This window comes from Macaca nemestrina, chromosome 7 (genome assembly GCF_043159975.1).
Source record: "Macaca nemestrina isolate mMacNem1 chromosome 7, mMacNem.hap1, whole genome shotgun sequence".
Taxonomy (NCBI): Eukaryota; Metazoa; Chordata; class Mammalia; order Primates; family Cercopithecidae; genus Macaca; species Macaca nemestrina.
The window spans coordinates 157,423,882-157,442,678 of NC_092131.1; the positions used below are offsets into that span (position 1 = coordinate 157,423,882).

The window sequence follows — 18,797 nt, forward strand, 5'->3', positions numbered from 1 at the left end:
TTTTCCTGCAGCATCCTAGAAGATATTTTTTGCCACACCTACTTGTAGAAATGCAGCCTGCCACTTGAATTCATCTTCCTATTAATATTTTTAGCATTCAGTTGAAATGATGTAAATCCAAGCTTCTTAACTGAAACCATTCTCCAACAAGAATAAACTATAAGCAAAATGGTAGAACTAGCGAAGTAATGTTAGGCAAGTCTTTCTGAGCGGTTTTTATAATGTGAATTTAAAATCCTCTGGATTCAAGGGCAGGCCTACATCCCTCTTTAAAGAAGCTGCTAGGCCAGGCATGGTGGCTCATGCCTGTAATCCCAGCACTTTGGGAGGCCAAGGCAGGCGGATCATCAGGTCAGGAGTTCGAGACCAGCCTGACCAACATGGTGAAACCCTGTCTCTATTAAAAATACAAAAAAATCAGCCGGGTGTGGTGGTGTGCACCTGTAATCCCAGCTACTCAGGAGGCTGAGGCAGGAGAATCACTTGAACCCAGGAGGCAGAGGTTACAGTGAGCCAAGATTGCACCAGTATACTCCAGCCTGGGCAGCAGAGCAAGACTCCGTCTCAAAAAAATAAAATAAAATAAAATAAAAATAAAGAGGCTGCTAAGTGAGATGTCTGATTAATTTCACAGCAACTCAGAGGGCTATTAAGTTGACAGTCACTAAGTAGGAATATTTTACATTAACTCTGTAGTTAGCATTCAGTCTTTAGGACTCTTGCCCATCTTTTTCACACATGCAGCTCTATACCAGAACTTTCCACAAAGAGACAATGTGCAAAGCTGCTGAGGAGGGCTTGTTTTTGCCAGTCCTCTGAGCCCCATTACCAGTTCCTGCCATTTGGAAAGGCAGGAACCCCCGCTTTATGACAGGCAATAGCTTTTGAGGGAATTTTAGCTTCCTTAGAGGTTCCCAAATTTGGAGGTTTTGATTTGCTATTCTCATGAAACTCCTTTCCCTAAGCCTCTCTTTTTCTTTTATAGCTTAACACAGCAGCCACAAAGGTCCACCCTGTCATCCCTGCTATGTGGCTGGAGGATCAGGTGTGTTTCCTTTTGAAGCTTATGCTACAGCAGTGTAAGACCCCATATGAGCTGGGGAAGCTTTTACAGCTCTTTGTTGAAAGAGAGCATCTCTTCTCTGATGGTAAGACAATCTTTACAGTTAAGTTGCTATTAAGAAGTTAGCTTCCTTAATCTTGAAAATACTTTAGAGGGGTAGTTAGGAAATTAAAATGCATGTAACATTAACTTACAGTGTGCAACTGGGGGTAAAGAAGTTACAGAGAACTTTAAATTGTGGTTAAAATATTCAAGAAATAATACAACAGCATAAAACATAAATAATATCCAATCATCTCATTCTAAGCAGTTACCAAATAGCCACATTTCTTCCTGGCTGGCTTCTACATTACCCTGTTGCGGGGGTCCAACCCACAGACCCTGACCTAGTGATGGACCAAGACGTACACTGACTGAGATACTTGGCCTGTCAGTCCGGCTAAGGGGCTCTGCTCTGAGTCTGGAGCATTGCCTCATAAGCTGGCAAAGTTCGCATTTATTTAGTACAGATTAAATGGCAAAGGTTTCAAGTAAACACCATTAGATGGTAATTAACATTGCCGATAGTAGAGAGCAATTATGCATCTGCAGTTGATCGATGGTTGGTCTTAGGACCACATGAGTAAACAAGCTATTTAGATAAACTTCCCCACATTCCCTTGTTACTAGCTTTTTTGCTATCAACTAAAGGTAAAAAGGCTGCCTTCAGCCATATCTGTCACTGAAGCTGTGCAGACTGCCTGGCCTTCCAAGAAGGTTTGTGTTTATTTATTTCCTATAACTATTATATAATTTTTCTTATATTAATATATAATTATCCTTATATAATATTTTCTATAACTATCTATCATAAATTTTCCTCTACAATTTTTCCCACCACCCTGACTGAACTCCCACACCCTGTCACTATCTTCTCTATGGCAAGTAACCTTAGCATTGCTCAGGGTCATAAACCCTACTTCAGAAATGCACAATTCATTTTTAAAGTTTCAGAGACAAATTGTGCTTTTTTTTTTTTTTTTTTTTTTTTTAGTTTCCTTGAGACATTGGCAGTCTCTAAACTTGTTGCTGATTGAATCAAACAAATATTGCTTTATTATCTTTTCCACTTGTTTGATAATTTCAAGTTTTTACTGAATGATATTTTGTTCTTTTATACTATATTCTGGCAGTTTGGCTACTAGGGTTATTTTCTCACATTTAAACTCACAGATGTTCAACTGGAGAGCTCAGATTTGCACAGAACACTGACAGAATCCTGAGCTCAGAGCCAGTTGTTGCAGACTGTGGATCTGATGACTAAGAGGAAAAAGGGGTTTTTCCGAAATGTAATGGATGTAAGATGGTACTTATCAGTTACTATGCAGACCAAAAATAAGTCCTTTTAACATATAGGTGTTTTCATTGATCTGTAGTAATTATAATTTTTTTCAAAAAATGAATTGCCTGTTGTTTGCCATAATCTATCTTTGAATAATTATAAGGATCTACTACATTGTTAAACATGACTATAATACTTTTATTCTATAATTTTTCCGATTTTTAGAAACTGTTACTATGTGTGGATATTTAACATTTATTTGCTTAGAGGACAGGAATATGTTCTTTTTTTTTTGAGACAGAGTCTGGCTCTGTTACCCAAGCTGGAGTGCAGTAGCACGTCCTCAGCTCACTGCAACCTCTGCCTCCCAGGCTCAAGCGATCCTCCCACCTCCACCTCCTGAGTAGCTGGGATTACAGGCACACACCACCACACCTGGCTAATTTTTGTATTTTTTTGTTAGAAATGGGGTTTTGCCATGTTGCCCAGGCTAGTCCCAAGCTCCTGAGCTCAAGCACTCCTCACACCTCGGCCTCCCAAAGTGCTGGGATTACAAGCATGAACCACTGTGCCCAGCCGGGAATATGTTCTTTAAAAACCTGTGTTTTATATGATGCCAGCAAAACTCAACATGCCTGTGTTAGTGGTTATTGTGCAGGATGTCTCACTGTCCCCAGAACTACCTAAATCAGACTGCTGCCCAGCAGGTGGCATTGGAAATAGCCTCCTGTGGAATGTTTCTCATGCCCCTCTCTTATGGTAGGACATACATAGATTCTACTTAGACTGTTTGGGAAAAGGCGCAAACCCAGCCACATAAATTGTTGGCAGAGAATTCTTTGTTTTTGTTTAATAGAGACAAAGGTCTTACCATGTTGCACAGGCTGGTCTCTTGAACTCCTGGCCTCAAGCGATCCCTCTTGCCTTGGTCTACCAAAGTGCTGGGATTATAAGCGTGAGCCACTGCACCTGGCCAAGAATTCTTAGTGTTACTAATAATTTCCAAGGGATATCAGGAGGAGCTCAATTAGGTCTCCCTGGGGTAAGTAGATAAATTTTAGAGGTGCAAGTGATGCTCATTCTGAATACAGTGTGCCACATTAGAGGCTACTGGCCAGCTGGAGATTTAACTGTCCTACAAGTTCTCTGTCTTGATCCACATGATTCCTGCATTGAATGAACAAATGACCACTAAGTCAGACAAATTTGATCACGGTAGGAGACAAATCCAGAAAGAGAGAGACTAGCCTGAATGACCAAAATCTTCCCAAGGTTACTGTGTTTCTGCTACATTGAAGGCCACCAACCTCTGCCCTGTATATAAAGCCAGATGTATAGATTGAGTTCATGTGCTAATCTCTACCCTTTTTTTTTTTTTTTTTTTTTTGAGACAGAGTCACTCTGTTGCCCAGGCTGGAGTACAATGGCATCATCTCAGCTCACTGCAACCTCTGCCTCCCAGGTTAAAGTGATTCTCCTGCCTCAGCCTCTCGTGTAGCTGGGATTACAGGCATGTGCCACCACAGTGGGTTAATTTTTGTATTTTTAGTATATACAGGGTTGCACCGTATTGGTCAGGCTGGTCTTTTCTGACCTCAAGTGATCCACCCACTTCTGCCTCCCAAAGTGCTGGGATTACAGGCATGAGCCACTGCGCCCAGCCATTAATCTCTAACACTTCATACTATATGACAAGCAAGTACAGTCAGACTTTACCACTAACAATTTTTCTGGACCATTTTTTTTTGGTGTCTTTGGTACACAGGAGCTACCTTATGGCTTCCTCTGCTAGTCAACCAGAGTAGAAAAATAGCTTTTTTTGGCCGGGCACAGTTGAGAGCAGCCTGGACAACATGGTGAAATCCCATCTCTACTAAAAGTACAAAAATTAGCCAGATGTGGTGGTGCACGCCTGTAGTCCCCACTACTCAGGAGGCCGAGGCAGGAGGATCCCTCGAACCCAGGAGGTGGAGGTTGCCGTGAGCCAAGATCACACCACTGCATTCCAGCCTGGGTGACAGTGAGACTCCATCTCAAAAAAACAGAAAACTCGCTTTTTATTTTTCCTTTAACCACATTACTATGTTAAACATGTGTATTTTCAACCGATATTGCATTTACTCTTGAAATGCTGTAGTGGCATTTTATTGACTAAATGTTTATATCCTCTTCTCTTTGCCACAGGTCCAGATGTGAAAAAGCTGTATGTCCTTTGCGAAATTTTGAAGGATACATCCATAGCCATTAATCATATAATTATTACCTGCTACAGCATTGAGAATTTTCAGCATGAATGTCAATCTATTTTGGAAAGACTGCAGACAGACGGACAGTTCGCTTTGGCCAGGAGGGTAGCAGAATTAGCTGAGTTACCTGTGGACGACTTGGTTATTAAAGAGGTATCATTGGTCTTTTAAGTTATTTAAAATCTTAACTTTTAAAATCAGCATTAAACAGTAAATCAAATGAGATATATAATTTATAGGAGATAAGGCTTTTTTTACTTTTGACACACACATTACTTTCAGAAATGGATGAGCCTACAATGCCCATTATTGAGAAATGTGTACTGCAAATGCAACATTAGTTTGTAGGATATGCTACAACTATTTTCCTTTGAATGGAATTAAATATAAGGGGGCTTCCACTTAAACCCCATTCCATGAGATCAATCAAGAATTGTTTTTCATACCATAACTTTCCAGATAAAATATCCAGGGTCATCTGTAGCCAAATCTCTGTTCGCTGATTTGATTTGGTTTTAACAAGTATGATAACGCCAGGTGCAGTGGCTCATGCCTATAATCCCAGCACTTTGGGAGGCCAAGGCAGGAGGATTGCTTAAGCCTGGGAGTTTAAGACCAGCCTGGGCAACATAAGGAGACCCTGTCTCTACAAAAAATTAAAAATTAGCCAGGCATGGTGGCACACACCTGTGGTCCCAGCTCCCTGGGAGGCTGAGGTGGGAGGATCTCTTGTGTCCAGGAGGTTGAGGCTGCAATGTGCTATGATCACCAGCCTGGGTGACAGACCGAGACCCTGTCTCAAAAGAAAAAAAAAAAACCAAACAAACAAACAAGTATGATATACTTAGGGAACATGAGCATTTATGATACTTCTTTATCCAAGAAAGGCTAAAATCTGCTTTGTTAAATTTCACAGATAACACAGGAAATGCAGACTCTAAAACACATTGAACAGTGGTCACTAAAACAAGCAAGAATTGACTTCTGGAAAAAATGCCATGAGAATTTTAAGAAACATTCAATTTCAAGCAAAGCAGCTTCTTCCTTTTTCTCAACTCAGGCCCATGTGGCATGTGAGCACCCAGCTGGATGGAGCAGCATTGAGGAACGCCATCTGCTGCTCACCTTGGCAGGGCACTGGCTTGCCCAGGAGGATGTGGTGCCCTTGGACAAGCTGGAGGAGCTGGAGAAGCAGATCTGGCTCTGCCGCATCACCCAGCACACTCTTGGAAGAAATCAGGAGGAAACAGAGCCCAAATTTTCTCGACAGATCTCAACTAATGGTGAACTTTCCTTTGATAGTTTAGCCAGGGAGTTTTCCTTCTCCAAGTTGGCTGCTCTGAACACATCAAAATACTTAGAACTTAACAGCCTTCCATCCAAAGAGACATGCGAGAATAGACTGGATTGGAAAGAGCAGGAGTCACTAAACTTTTTGATTGGACGCCTACTGGATGATGGCTGTGTGCATGAAGCAAGTAGAGTATGCCGGTATTTTCATTTCTATAATCGAGATGTCGCCTTGGTATTGCACTGCAGAGCACTGGCCTCAGGAGAAGCTAGTATGGAGGATCTGCACCCGGAGATCCATGCTCTCCTACAAAGTGCTGAGCTGCTTGAGGAAGAACCCGACATTCCCCTAAGGAGAGTCCACAGCAGTAAGTGAAAGAGATCAGACGGCCCAGAGTCTTAAATGGCACTGTTAGCACTGTCTCCAAGAAGGAAGGGAGGGACCCTTGTGGCAGAATAGTTATACCAAGTTAAGGGGACAACAACTTTTTTCCAGGTAATCTGTAAACTAGCCAATTAACTAGTCAATGAAATAGAAAGACCTATGTTTTTTAAACTAGCTATGTTTCAAGTTAAAGGGAATCTATCTGATTTGTAGCTAGTTCACTGAAATTTATTCTACATATTCTATACATCTGTAAATTTAATCGTTTCCAGTCTTACATTGATAGTATATAGAAATTTTTTTTTGTTTTTCTTTTTGGGTTTTTTTGTTTGTTTGTTTTTGTTGTTTTTTTCAGATGGTGTTTCACTCTTGTCGCCCAGGCTGGAGTGCAATGGTGTGGTCTCAGCTCACTGCAACCTCTGCCTCCCGGGTTCAAGTGATTCTCCTTCCTTAGCCTCCCAAGTAGCTGGGATTAGAGGTGCCCATCACCAATCCTGGCTAATTTTTGTGTTTTTAGTAGAGACTGGTTTCACCATGTTGGCCAGGCTGGTTTCAAACTCCTGACCTCAGGTGATTCGCCCACCTCATCCTCCCAAAGTGCCAAGATTACAGGCATGAGCCACCGCACCCAGCCAGAAATGTGTTCTTTATGTTAACTTTATACTGTATGACTTTGTTAAACTTGCTTATTCTAGGAGATTTCTTGTAGATTGCTCAAGATTTTCTACATGGACATTTGTGTCAGCTGCAGTATTTCTGCCTTTCCAATCTGTATGCCTTTTATTTCTTGTTCTCTCGCTTTATTGCACTGACTAGGCCTTTCAGTACTATGTTGGATAGGAGTGGTGAGAGGACATCCGTACCTTTTTACTGACCTTAAAGGGAAAATATTTGATCTTTCATCATTAAGTATGGTATTAGCTGTAGGTTTTTGAAGATAGGCTTTATCATGTTGAAAAAGTTCCCTTCTATTCCTGGTTTGCTGAGAATTTGTATCATGAATCAGTTTGAATTTAGTCATGTTATTTCTGCATCTGTTAATCTGATCATGTGGTTTTTTTTCTTTAGACTATTAATATAGTAGATTACATTAGTTGATTTTTTTTAATATTGGACCAGCCTTGAATTCCCCATTTAAATAAATCCAGTTTGGGCCTGGTGCATTATTCTTTTTAATTTTTTGCTGTAATCAATTTGCTGTTTTGTTAAAGATTTTTACATTTATGTTCATGAGGAATGTTATTCTGTAATTTTCTTTATGGTACTGTTTTTGTTTTTGAGACGGAGTCTCACTCTGTTGCCTAGGCCAGAGTGTAGTGCGTAATCTTGGATCACTGCAACCTCCGCCTTCCAGGTTCAAGTGATTCCCCTGCCTCAGCCTCCCAAGTAGCTGGGATTACAGTTGTGTACCACCACGCTTGGCTACTTTTTGTATTTTTAGTAGAGACGGGGTTTCACCATATTGGCCAGGCTGGTCTTGAAGTCCTGACCTCAAGTGGTCTGCCCACCTTGGCCTCCCAAAGTGCTGTGATTACAGGCGTGAGCCACCGTGCCCAGCCTTTTTTTTTACTGTTTGGTTTTTGTATCAAGGTAATGCTGGTTTCATGAGTTAGAAAGTATTCCCTCCTCTTTGATTCTCTGGAAAACATTGTATAGAACTGGTGTTATTTCTTCCTTAAATGCTTAGTAGAATTTACCAGTAAAACTATCTGAGACTGGAGATTTCCATTTTGGAAGATTTTAAACCACAAATTCAGTTTCTTAAATAATTACAGGACTATTCAGGTTATCTTTCTCATCTCGGGTGAGTTTTAGCATTTTGTGATTTTCAAGGGAAACTTTTTCTTCTGCTTTTTGGGTTATTTGAACATTTTTTAGTCTTCCATTTTAATTATGATTTTGACTATATCTTTGTATAGTTTAATTGGTTTTTTTAGAGATGACAATGTGCATCCTTAACTTTCCACAGTATACTTAGAATCAATATTTTACCACCTCAGCTGGAATGTAGGAGGAACCTTACCACCATTTAGGTCACTTTACTCTTCTCCCTTTACATCCTACTTGCCTTTTATTACTTCTGCATACCTTGAAAACCTCATTAAACAATGAGGTTTTTGTTCTTAGCCGAAAAATATATTTTAATAAACCCACCTTGGCCTCCCAAAGTGTTGGGGTTATAGGCGTGAGCCACCACGCCTAGCCTTTTTTTTTTTTTTTTTTTTTTGAAATAATCAGTTTTTCATCATCTGAGAATGTCTCTATCTTACCTTCATTCCTAAAGGATGTTTTGCTGGATATAGAAAATTAGTTATTTTCAGGCCAGGTGCAGTGGCTCACACCTGTAATTCCAGCACTTTGGGAGGCTAAGGCAGGCAGATCAGTTGAGCTCAGGAGTTCAAGACCAGCCTGGGCAACATGGCAAAACCCCGTCTCTACAAAAAATACAAAAATTAGCCAGGTGTGGTGGCGCATGCCTACAGTCCCAGCTACTTGAGGGGCTAAGGCACGAGGATCGCTTGAGCCCAGGAGGATAAGGCTGCAATGAACCGTGTTCATGCCACTGCACTCCAGCCTGGGCAACAAAGTGAGAACCTGTCTCAAAAAATAAATAAGAAAATTAGTTGTTTTCTTTCAGCACTTGAAAATGTTGTTCACTTCCTTTTGGCCTCCATGGTGTCTGATGAAAAATCTGCAGTCAATTGAATCATTGTTCATCTATATAAATAGTGCTTATTTCTCTGGTAGCTGTCAGTGTTTTTTTCTGTTGTTGGTCTTCAGCAGTTTGATTATATTGTAACTGGATATGTATTTCTTTGGCTTTATTCATATATTTGGGGTTTACTGAGCTTCTTGAATATGTAGGTTTATGTGTTTTACCAAACTTGGGTAGTGATCAGCCATAATTTTTTTTAATATTTTTATTTTCTCAGCACTATACCCTATCTCCTCTCCTTCTGGAACTTCAAATATATGAATATATAATTTTTGTTATTATCTCATAATTCCTTGAAGTTTTGTTCAGTTTTTGTTTGTGTGTTTGTTTTTGAGACGGAGTCTCGCTTTGTTGCCAGGCTGGAGTGCAGTGGCGCGATCTTGGCTCGCTGCAACCTCTGCCTCCCAGGTTCAAGTGATTCTCCTGCTTCAGCCTCCCAAGTAGCTGGGACTACAGGCACACGTCACCACACCCAGCTAAGTTTTGTATTTTTAGTACAGATAAGGTTTCACCATGTCGGCCAGGGTGGCCTCAATTTCTTGACCTCGTGATATGCCTGCTTCGGCCTCCCAAACTGCTGGGATTACAGGCGTGAGCCTCCACACCTGGCCAGTTCAGTTTTTTTAAAACTTTTTTTCTCTCTGTTGTTCAGATTGGATAATTTCTGTTATTGAATTTTATTTCTATGATTTTAAAATTTCAGTTACAGCCATGTATTAACAATGAGGATACATTCTGAGAAATGCATTGTTGAGTGATTTCATCACTGTGCAAACATCTTAGAGCATACTTATACAAACCTAGGTGGTATAGACTTCTACACACCTATGCCAAATGGTGTATAGCCTATCATTCCTGGGCTACAAGCCAGTACAGCATGCTACTGTACTGTAGTTGATTATAACATAATGGTAAGTATTTGTGTATCTAGACATATCTAAACATAGAAAAGGTACAGTAAAAAATATAATATAAAGATTTTTTAGCTTCAGGAAATAAACAATTGGAGATTTTCATTTAATTTTTTTTTTTTTTTTTTTTTTTTTTTTTTTTTTTTTGAGACTGAGTCTGTCGCCCAGACTGGAGTGCAGTGGCGAGATCTTGGCTCACTGCAGGCTCTGCCTGCCGGGTTCCATTCTCCTGCCTCAGCCTTCCCAGTAGCAGGACTACAGGCGCCCACCACCACACCCGGCTAATTTTTTGAATTTTTAGTAGAGACGGAGTTTCACCGTGTTAGCCAGGGTAGTCTCGATCTCTTAACCTTGTGATCCGCCCGCCTCTGCCTCCCAAAGTGCTGGGATTACAGGCGTGAGCCACTGCACCCGGCCTAAAAAAAATTTTTTAAATAGTACAATTTGTAAAGGGCTCTTAACGTTAATGGAGCTTACGGGACTAGAAGTTGCTCTGGTTGTCACTAAGTGGTAAATGTGAAAACTTAGGATATTACTGTACATTACTGTAGACTTTATAAATGCTGTACATTTAGGCTACACTAAATTTATTTAAAAATTAAGTAATCGTGGTATGTCACAGTGACTATGATGTCACTAGGTGATAGGAATTTTTCAGCTCCATTATAATCTTACAGGATCCTCGTTGTATATGCAGTCCGTTGTTGATAGAAACATTGTTATACAGCACATAACTGCATTTTTCAGTTCTAAAATTTTCATTTTGTTCTTCATATCTTCTATTTCTTTGCTGAGACTTTGCATTTTTCTGTTTGTCTCAGGAGCATTCAGAATTGCTTATTGGAACATTTGTATTATAGCTGCTTTAAATTCTTTGTCAGATGATTTTAACTTTTGCATCATTTTAATGCTAGCTAGCATCTTGTCTTTCTCATGTGAGTTGAAATCTTCTTGCTTTTTCTTTTTTTTTTTTTTTTTTTTAGATGGAGTCTCGCTCTATTGCCCATGCTGGAGTACAGTGGTGTGACCTTGGCTCACTGCAACCTCCACCTCCTGGGTTCAAGTGATTCTCCTGTCTCAGCCTCCCGAGTAGCTGGGACTACAGAAGTGTGCCACCACACCCAGCCAATTTTTTTTTTTTTTTTTTTTTTTTAGTAGACATAGGGTTTCGCCATGTTGGCAAGGCTGCTCTCAAACTCCTGACTGCAGGTGATCCACCCACCTCGGCCTCCCAAAGTGCTAGGATTACAGGCGTGAGCCACCGCGCCCAGCCCCTCTTCCTGCTTTTTCTTATACTGAGTAATTTGGGGTTGCATCTGAACATTTTGAGTTTTTTTGTTTTCTTGTTTTTGTTTTTTGAGATGGAGACTTGCTCTGTCACCCAGGCTGGAGTGCAGTGGTGCAATCTCAGCTCACTGCAACCTCAGCCTCCCAGGTTCAAGTGATTCTCGTGTCTCAGCCTCCCGAGTAGCTGGAATTACCGGTATGTGCCACCACACCTGACTAATTTTGTTGTGTTTTTAGTAGAAACAGGGTTTTGCCATGTTGGCCAGGCTGATCTCGAACTCCTGACCTCAGGTGATCCACCCGCCTTGGCCCCCCAAAGTGTTGGGATTATAGGCGTGACCCGCCACGACTGGCTGCATCTGGACGTTTTGAGTAGTGTATTATTCAAATATACTATTTGAGACTATGGATCTTATTTAAATCCTGTGAAGGATGTTGATATTTTTTAGCAGACAGTTGACCTGGTTCAGACTGAAGTTCCAAACCACTGCCTGTGCGTTGTGGTTTCAGTATCAGTTCATTTTCCTTTGTGGTAGTATTCAGATCTGTCCTGTGTGTGCATGCCACCTAATGGGCAATCTATGACCTTGGTGGCGATCTATGCTAGTTAGGATCAAAGCCATACATGTGTAGTCCAGGAGTGAGCCCTGTAGTTCATAAAAATTTATTGGGTTGCTTTCCTGGGGCTCTCTCAGCTAATTTATGGTTCCCTGAGGGTTATCTTTTCAGTTCTTTGGCCAAAAGCTGAAGGTTTAGTTACCCCTACTCTGTCTTGCACTATCTTGACTATTCCTACACCCAGGGCCAGGTGACAGGAGGGTAATGCAAAAGCAACAGGGGTCTACTCTGCCCTCCTGAGACCAGAGCGCCCCTGCTCAGGAAAGAAGGCTCCACTGGCTGGGCACGGTGGCTCACGCCTGTAATCCCAGCACTTTGGGAGGCTGAGGCAGGCGGATCACAAGGTCAGATCAAGACCATCCTGGCCAACACAGTGAAACCCCATCTCTACTAAAAATACAAAAAAAAATTAGCTGGGCACGGTGGTAGGCACCTGTAGTCCCAGCTACTCGGGAGGCTGAGACAGGAGAATGGCGTGAACCCAGAAGGTGGAACTTGTAGTGAGCCGAGATCGCGCCACTGCACTCCAACGTGGGCGACAGAGCAAGACTCCGTCTCAAAAAAAAAAAAAAAAGGAAAAAAAAGAAGGCTCCCCTTTCTGAGAGCCTTGACTCTTGCCACTGCAGCCTCTCCCACCACTGCCAGTGGCTTGCTTGGGAGCCAGGACAAGGAAGAACAGGAATTAGGAGTTCCCCTTTTCACTCTTCAAACTGGTACTAGAGAGCTTCTGGAATTTGCACTCTCTCGTACACACACTTCACCTCAGCCCTCAGTTCTTAGGTTTTAGTCAGCACTGCATTCAGGCTAGAGCTTGCTAGAGGGGAAAAATGGTAATTCTGGTCATCTTCAATTTGCCTGCTACTTTTTACTTTTCCAGAGTCCTTATTTAGCTGCCACATGTATTGTGTCCAGGTTTTGTGTTGAATTCAGTGGGAAAGATACAGTAGATTGAGCTTATTATAACCAACTTACCTAGAATTGGAACTCCCAGTGAAGGATTTAAGCAGGGGAATAACATGGTCTGAGTTGCATTTTATTTTATTTGTTTTTATCTTTAAGGGTTTTTGTTTGTTTTGTTTTTTTGAGACAGGGCCTCACTTTGTTACCCAGGCTGGAGTGCAGTGGTGCAAACATGGCTCACTGCAGACTCAACCTCCAGGGCTCAAGCAGTCCTCCTGCCTCAGCCTCCTGAATAGCTGGAACCACAGATGCACACCACCATCCCGAGCTAATTTTTAAATTTTTTTGTAGAGGTGGGGTCTCACTGTGTTGCCCAGGCTGGCCTCAAACTCCTAGGCTCCAGGGATCCTCCCACCCCAGCCTCCCAAAGTGATAGGATTACAGGCATGAGCCACCACCTCTGACCTACAGCACTTTTTAATAATATTTTAAAATAAAAATTAACATGTGCTTAGTGTAGCAAATCACATAACATAGAAATGTATAAAGTAAAAAGTCAGTTCAGGCTGGGCATGGTGGCTCACGCTGTAATCCCAGCACTTTGCAAGGCCGAGGTGGGCAGATCACCTGAGGTCAGGAGTTCAAGACCAGCCGGGCCAACATGGTGAAACTTCATATTTACTAAAAATAAAAAAATTAGCTGGGTGTGGTGGTGCACACCTGTAATCCCAGCTACACCAGAGGCTGAGGTAGGAGAATCGCTTGAACTCGGGAGGCAGAGGTTGCAGTGAACCAAGATAGTGCCACTGCACTCTAGCCTGGGCAACAGAGTGAGACTTCATCGCAAAAGAGAAAAAAAAAAAAAGCCAATTCAACACTACCCCCACAAAATTCCCCAGAATAACTCTCTCTCTCTATATATATATATATTTTTTTAGACAGAGTCTCGCTCTGTTGCCCAGGTTGGGATGCAATGACGCAATCTTGGCTCACTGCAACCTCCGCCTCCTGGGTTCAAGCAATTCTCCTGCCTCAGCCTCCTAAGTAGCTGGGATTACAGGCGTGCGCCACCACGCCTGGCTAATTTTTTTGTATTTTTTTAGTAGAGACGGGGTTTCAGCATATTGGCCAGGCTGGTCTCAAACTCCTGACCTTGTGATCTGCCTGCCTCTGCCTCCCAAAGTGCTGGGATTACAGGCGTGAGCCACTGCGCCTGGCCCAGAATAACTCTCTCTTACTTGCTTGGTATGCATTTTCTACTTGTAGGCACACACACAATATTTATTTTTTGCAAAAATGAGATTACATCATATTGATCTACATTTTTCCTGTCAGTACATATAGATCAACCCCCTTCTTTCTAATGGCTGCAGAGTATTCCACTGTACAGATAGATGTACTAAGCTTTACTAATGCTTTATTGATATACATTTAAATTTTCTTTTTTTTTTTTTTTTTTGCCATTACAAAGTGTGATACAAATATTCCTGTTTTTTTCCTAATAGAAATCCTTTATCAAATTAATATCTTCTTCTATTTTAGGCTAAGAGCTTTTTTTTTTTTTTTTTTTTTTTTTTGAGATGGAGTTTCAGTCTCGTTGTCCAGGCTGGAGCACGATCTCGGCTCACCGCAACCTCCACCTCCTGGGTTCAAGCAATTCTCCTGCCTCAGCCTCCCGAGTAGCTGGGATTACAGGCATAAGCCACCACACCCAGCTCATTTTGTATTTTTAGTAGAGACGGGGTTTCTCCATGTTGGTCAGGCTGGTCTCGAACTCCCGACCTCAGGTGATCCACCCGCGTCAGCCTCCCAGAGTGCTGGGATTATAGGCATGAGCACTGCACCCAGCCAAGAGCTTTCTTTTAAAAAAATATCAGGAATAGATTTTAATTTTACTATAAATTAAAGCATATTTGCAGGTGGGTGCAGTGGCCCATGCCTGTAATCCCAGCACTTTTGGGAAGTCGAGGCGGATGGATCAGTTGAGGCCAGGAGTTCGAGACCAGCCTGATCAATATGGCAAAACCTCATCTCCACTAAAAGTGCAAAAATTGGCCAGGTGTGGTGGTGCATGCTTGTAATCCCAGCTACTCGAGAGGCTGAGGCACAAGAATCACTTGAGCCCGGGAGGCAGAGGTTGCACTGAGCTGAGATCACGCCACTGCATTCCAGCCTGGGCGACAGAGTGAGACTGTGTCTTAAAAAATTAAAGCATATTTGCATTTTAGAAATGAGTATGTCGGAGACTGATTGAGGGTAAGGGGCTGGCAGCAGGAGACAGATAACAGCTTCTCAGGATGCAGTGATGAAGGCTGGAACTAAGGCCACAACTGTGACTTATTTGATATAGGAAGGAGAACATAGGAGGAGACTCTGGCAAGCATCTTTGGTGCTGATCTCTAGAGCACTCATTAGGTAGCCTTGAGTCTTTGTAGCGTATGAGGTCTTTGAGGTATCCCAGGCTGGAATATCCTGGAAGAAGGCAGTGAAAGAAGTTGAAGTGGGCCCCTGTCAGCAGTGGTCCTATAGCCCCAATCAGAGTCATGGGAGTGCAGTGCAGGGAGCCTCAAGCAGAGAGGTAGAGCCATAGAGAGCTGGGGAGAGGCCTGAACCTCCCAGCTTGAAGCCCCTCAGACTCGTATTTGCTTCCAGCTTCAAGTCTGGATAGTCAGAAGTTTGTGACAGTGCCCTCCAGTGATGAAGTGGTGACTAACCTGGAAGTGCTGACAAGTAAATGCCTCCATGGAAAGAACTACTGTCGACAGGTCCTCTGTCTGTATGATCTTGCCAAGGTATGTGCCAAGGGGTGGGGCTCCTCTTTCTGAGAGGGAGGGAAATGAGAAGTTTGAGGTTGATTTTGGACATTGCCAAGTTAGCCTTTTAGATGATAATCATGACCTGGGAGTAGAGCTCTTGTCAGGATGTTGGCCCTCATAATTTTATCTTTGGGGAATGGTGGGGAGGACACCAGGCCAGGTGCCAGGGCGATCTGACTCCTGGCTGCAGCTCAGCAAACCAGAAAGCTAGGGTTGTGGGCCCCTGTTTTGTCACCTATAAATGATGATTTGACCATGAGGGTCTCTTCTAGACTTAATATCTTGAGTTTTGCATTATGATTGTTTGGAGCATTCCATATGGAACGTGATGACTATAAAGACAAGAGCCAGAGCGAGCAGCAATTGTCTGTGCCTCTGTGCTGGTTGGGGGAGAAAAACAGTAGAGACGGGAAGAAGAAGAGCACAAGAGAAATAACAGCCAAACCCGAAAGCCCACGTCTTGGAGAAGACTCAAAGGCTTCTTCGGAAATTGAGGGTTTTGCTGCTGCTCTGGGAATAATAAGGGTACTTGCATTTTAGTTGGTGTTCTTACATTTCATAATATTTTTAAAAATCAGGCCGGGCACAATGGCTCACACCTATAATCCCAGCACTTTGGGAGGCTGAGGCAGGTGGATTACTTGAGGTCAGGAGTTTGAGACCAGCCTGGCCAACATGGTGAAACCCCATCTCCACTAAAAATATAAAAATTAGCTAGGCATGGTGGCAGGCGCCTGTAATCCCAGCTACTCAGGAGGCTGAGGCAGGAGAATCACTTGAACCTGGGAGGCAGAGGTTGCAGTGAGCCAAAATCACGCTAATGTACTCCAGCCTGGGTGACCAAAAAAAAAAAAAGCCAGGTGCGGTGGCTCATGGCTGTAATCCCAGCACTTTGGGAGGCCAAGGCAGGTGGATCACTTGAGATCAGGAGTTCAAGAACAGCCTGACCAACATGGAGAAACCCCATCTCTACTAAAAATACAAAAATTAGCTGGGTATGGTGGTGCACGCCTGTAACCCCAGCTACTTGAGAGGCTGAGGCAGGAGAATTGCTTGAACCCAGTAGGCAGGCAGCAGTTGCAGTGAGCCAAGATTGTGCCATTGCACTCCAGCCTGGGCAACAAGAATGAAACTCTCTGCCGCCCCCGCCCCCCAGCCCCCAACCAAAAAAATCAGTGCTCAACAAGAGAATCACCTGATGCTTTCTGAAGACAAGTCTGTCTTTTACCTGGATTTGGCTTTGGTGAAATGATAGAAAGGGTTAGAAAACAGTAGTTGCTTTTTCTAAGGTTCCTGCTGAGGGTGAGTAGTCTTTAAGCTCAGAAAACAGAAACAGTGGAGTCTATCCACATCAGATTTCAGAAAGGGCTCTTTTGCTTTTCCCTGGCTTCTAAAAGTGGCCTTGACTGGCTTTGTCTTCCTCTCAGGAGTTGGGCTGTTCCTACACAGATGTTGCTGCTCAGGATGGTGAAGCCATGCTCCGGGAAATCTTGGCCTCTCAGCAGCCTGACCGATGCAAACGAGCCCAGGCCTTCATCAGCACACAGGGCCTTAAGCCAGATACTGTGGCTGAACTCGTGGCAGAAGAGGTGACACGGGAGCTGCTTACTTCATCACAGGGAACAGGTGCCCTACCCCTCAGCGATTGCCAACCTTTCCGACAGCATTCTCTAGTTCCCAGTGTTAAGGATTTGAATGTTGTGCTTATATACACCCTGTATGTGGTTCTCTCAAGTTTCTGGATTCCAGTAATGTATTTTGTTTAAATACAACAAAATACATGTACAAAATACATGCTGTTACTTTTTATTGTTTTATGATTACATTGAGAGTAGCTGTGGCTTTCTGAGCTACAGAACTGTCCTGGCTGGGCGGGGTGGCTCACGCCTGTAATCCAGCACTTTGGGAGGCCAAGGCTGGCGGATCATGAGGTCAGGTGATAGAGACCATCCTGGCTAATATGCTGAAACCCCGCCTCTACTAAAAATACAAAAAATTAGCTAGGCATGTTGGCTGGCACCTGTAGTCCCAGCTGCTGGGGAGGCTGAAGCAGGAGAATCGTTTGAACCCGGGAGGCCAAGGTTGCAGTAAGTCAAGATCACCCCACTGCACTCCAGCCTGGGTAACAGAGAGACTCTGTCTCAAAAAAAAAAAAAAAAAAAAACCTGTTCTATAAAATGACCAATAGGCCAAGGGTTTCAAGCTCAGCAAGTGGAGAGCTGCAGAGCTCCATTAGCATCACCTCCTGGTGCCCAAGCCTGGGCAGAGTGGGCCTCTCTTATGATAAAACCAGCACCTGTCTTCACACCTCTCTGTACAGGACATAAGCAGATGTTCAACCCAACAGAGGAAAGCCAGACATTTCTTCAGCTGACCACTCTGTGTCAAGACCACACATTGGTAGGCATGAAGTTGTTGGATAAGATTTCCTCCGTTCCCCATGGGGAATTGTCTTGCAGTAAGTTATTGGCCTTTTTCTTACATATTTTGGCCCTAAACAGGTCTCTCCCAGTCTCTCCAAAACTTGATTTGGGTCCTTGTTCCTGCTCTGGATACCTAGGCCTTCAGCAGGGGTTATAAGTTCTTGGTAGAAAGCCTTAACTTCACTGAAGAAAATTTAGAAAGTATGGATGAGTACCCCCAAATTTAAAACCATACAAAAAGGTAACCTTTACTCAACATGCTTATTTCACTCTTATATTGCCCTGCAAAGTGAATATTATTGTCCGCATTTTAGAAGGGAGACAAACTTTACCTTAGGAAAGCTGATCACATCTGTTAAGTGGCAGAGCTGGTGTTCAAACCCAGGCTGTGGATTTCAAAGCCTGTTTATTGGCCGGGCGCGGTGGCTCAAGCCTGTAATCCCAGCACTTTGGGAGGCCGAGACGGGCGGATCACGAGGTCAGGAGATCGAGACCATCCTGGCTAACACGGTGAAACCCCGTCTCTACTAAAAAATACAAAAAACTAGCCGGGCGCGGTGGCGGGCGCCTGTAGTCCCAACTACTCGGGAGGCTGAGGCAGGAGAATGGCGTGAACCCGGGAGGCGGAGCTTGCAGTGAGCTGAGATCCGGCCACTGCACTCCAGCCTGGGCGGCAGAGCGAGACTCCGTCTCAAAAAAAAAAAAAAAAAAAAAAAAACAAAGCCTGTTTATTTTCCATGATGTCTAACTCATTATAGGCCTTCATTAGAATGTGTGATAGGTTCTTTTTTAAAAAATGACATTATACTCCATATAGTTTA

The 18,797-nt window shown here is 43.0% G+C and overlaps 1 protein-coding gene across 2 annotated transcripts in view; it reads left to right on the forward strand.

Moving 5' to 3' along the window:
• Window positions 1-18,797, forward strand: part of LOC105493128 (SPG11 vesicle trafficking associated, spatacsin) — a 104,211-nt gene that overhangs the window by 75,227 nt on the left and 10,187 nt on the right. For both annotated transcript variants that reach the window (XM_071066928.1, XM_071066929.1), the window contains 6 exons: window positions 986-1,148; window positions 4,569-4,783; window positions 5,547-6,288; window positions 15,390-15,529; window positions 16,981-17,179; window positions 17,874-18,011. In XM_071066928.1, coding sequence (XP_070923029.1) covers window positions 986-1,148; window positions 4,569-4,783; window positions 5,547-6,288; window positions 15,390-15,529; window positions 16,981-17,179; window positions 17,874-18,011 — 1,597 coding nt within the window. The remainder of the gene's footprint in view (window positions 1-985; window positions 1,149-4,568; window positions 4,784-5,546; window positions 6,289-15,389; window positions 15,530-16,980; window positions 17,180-17,873; window positions 18,012-18,797) is intronic.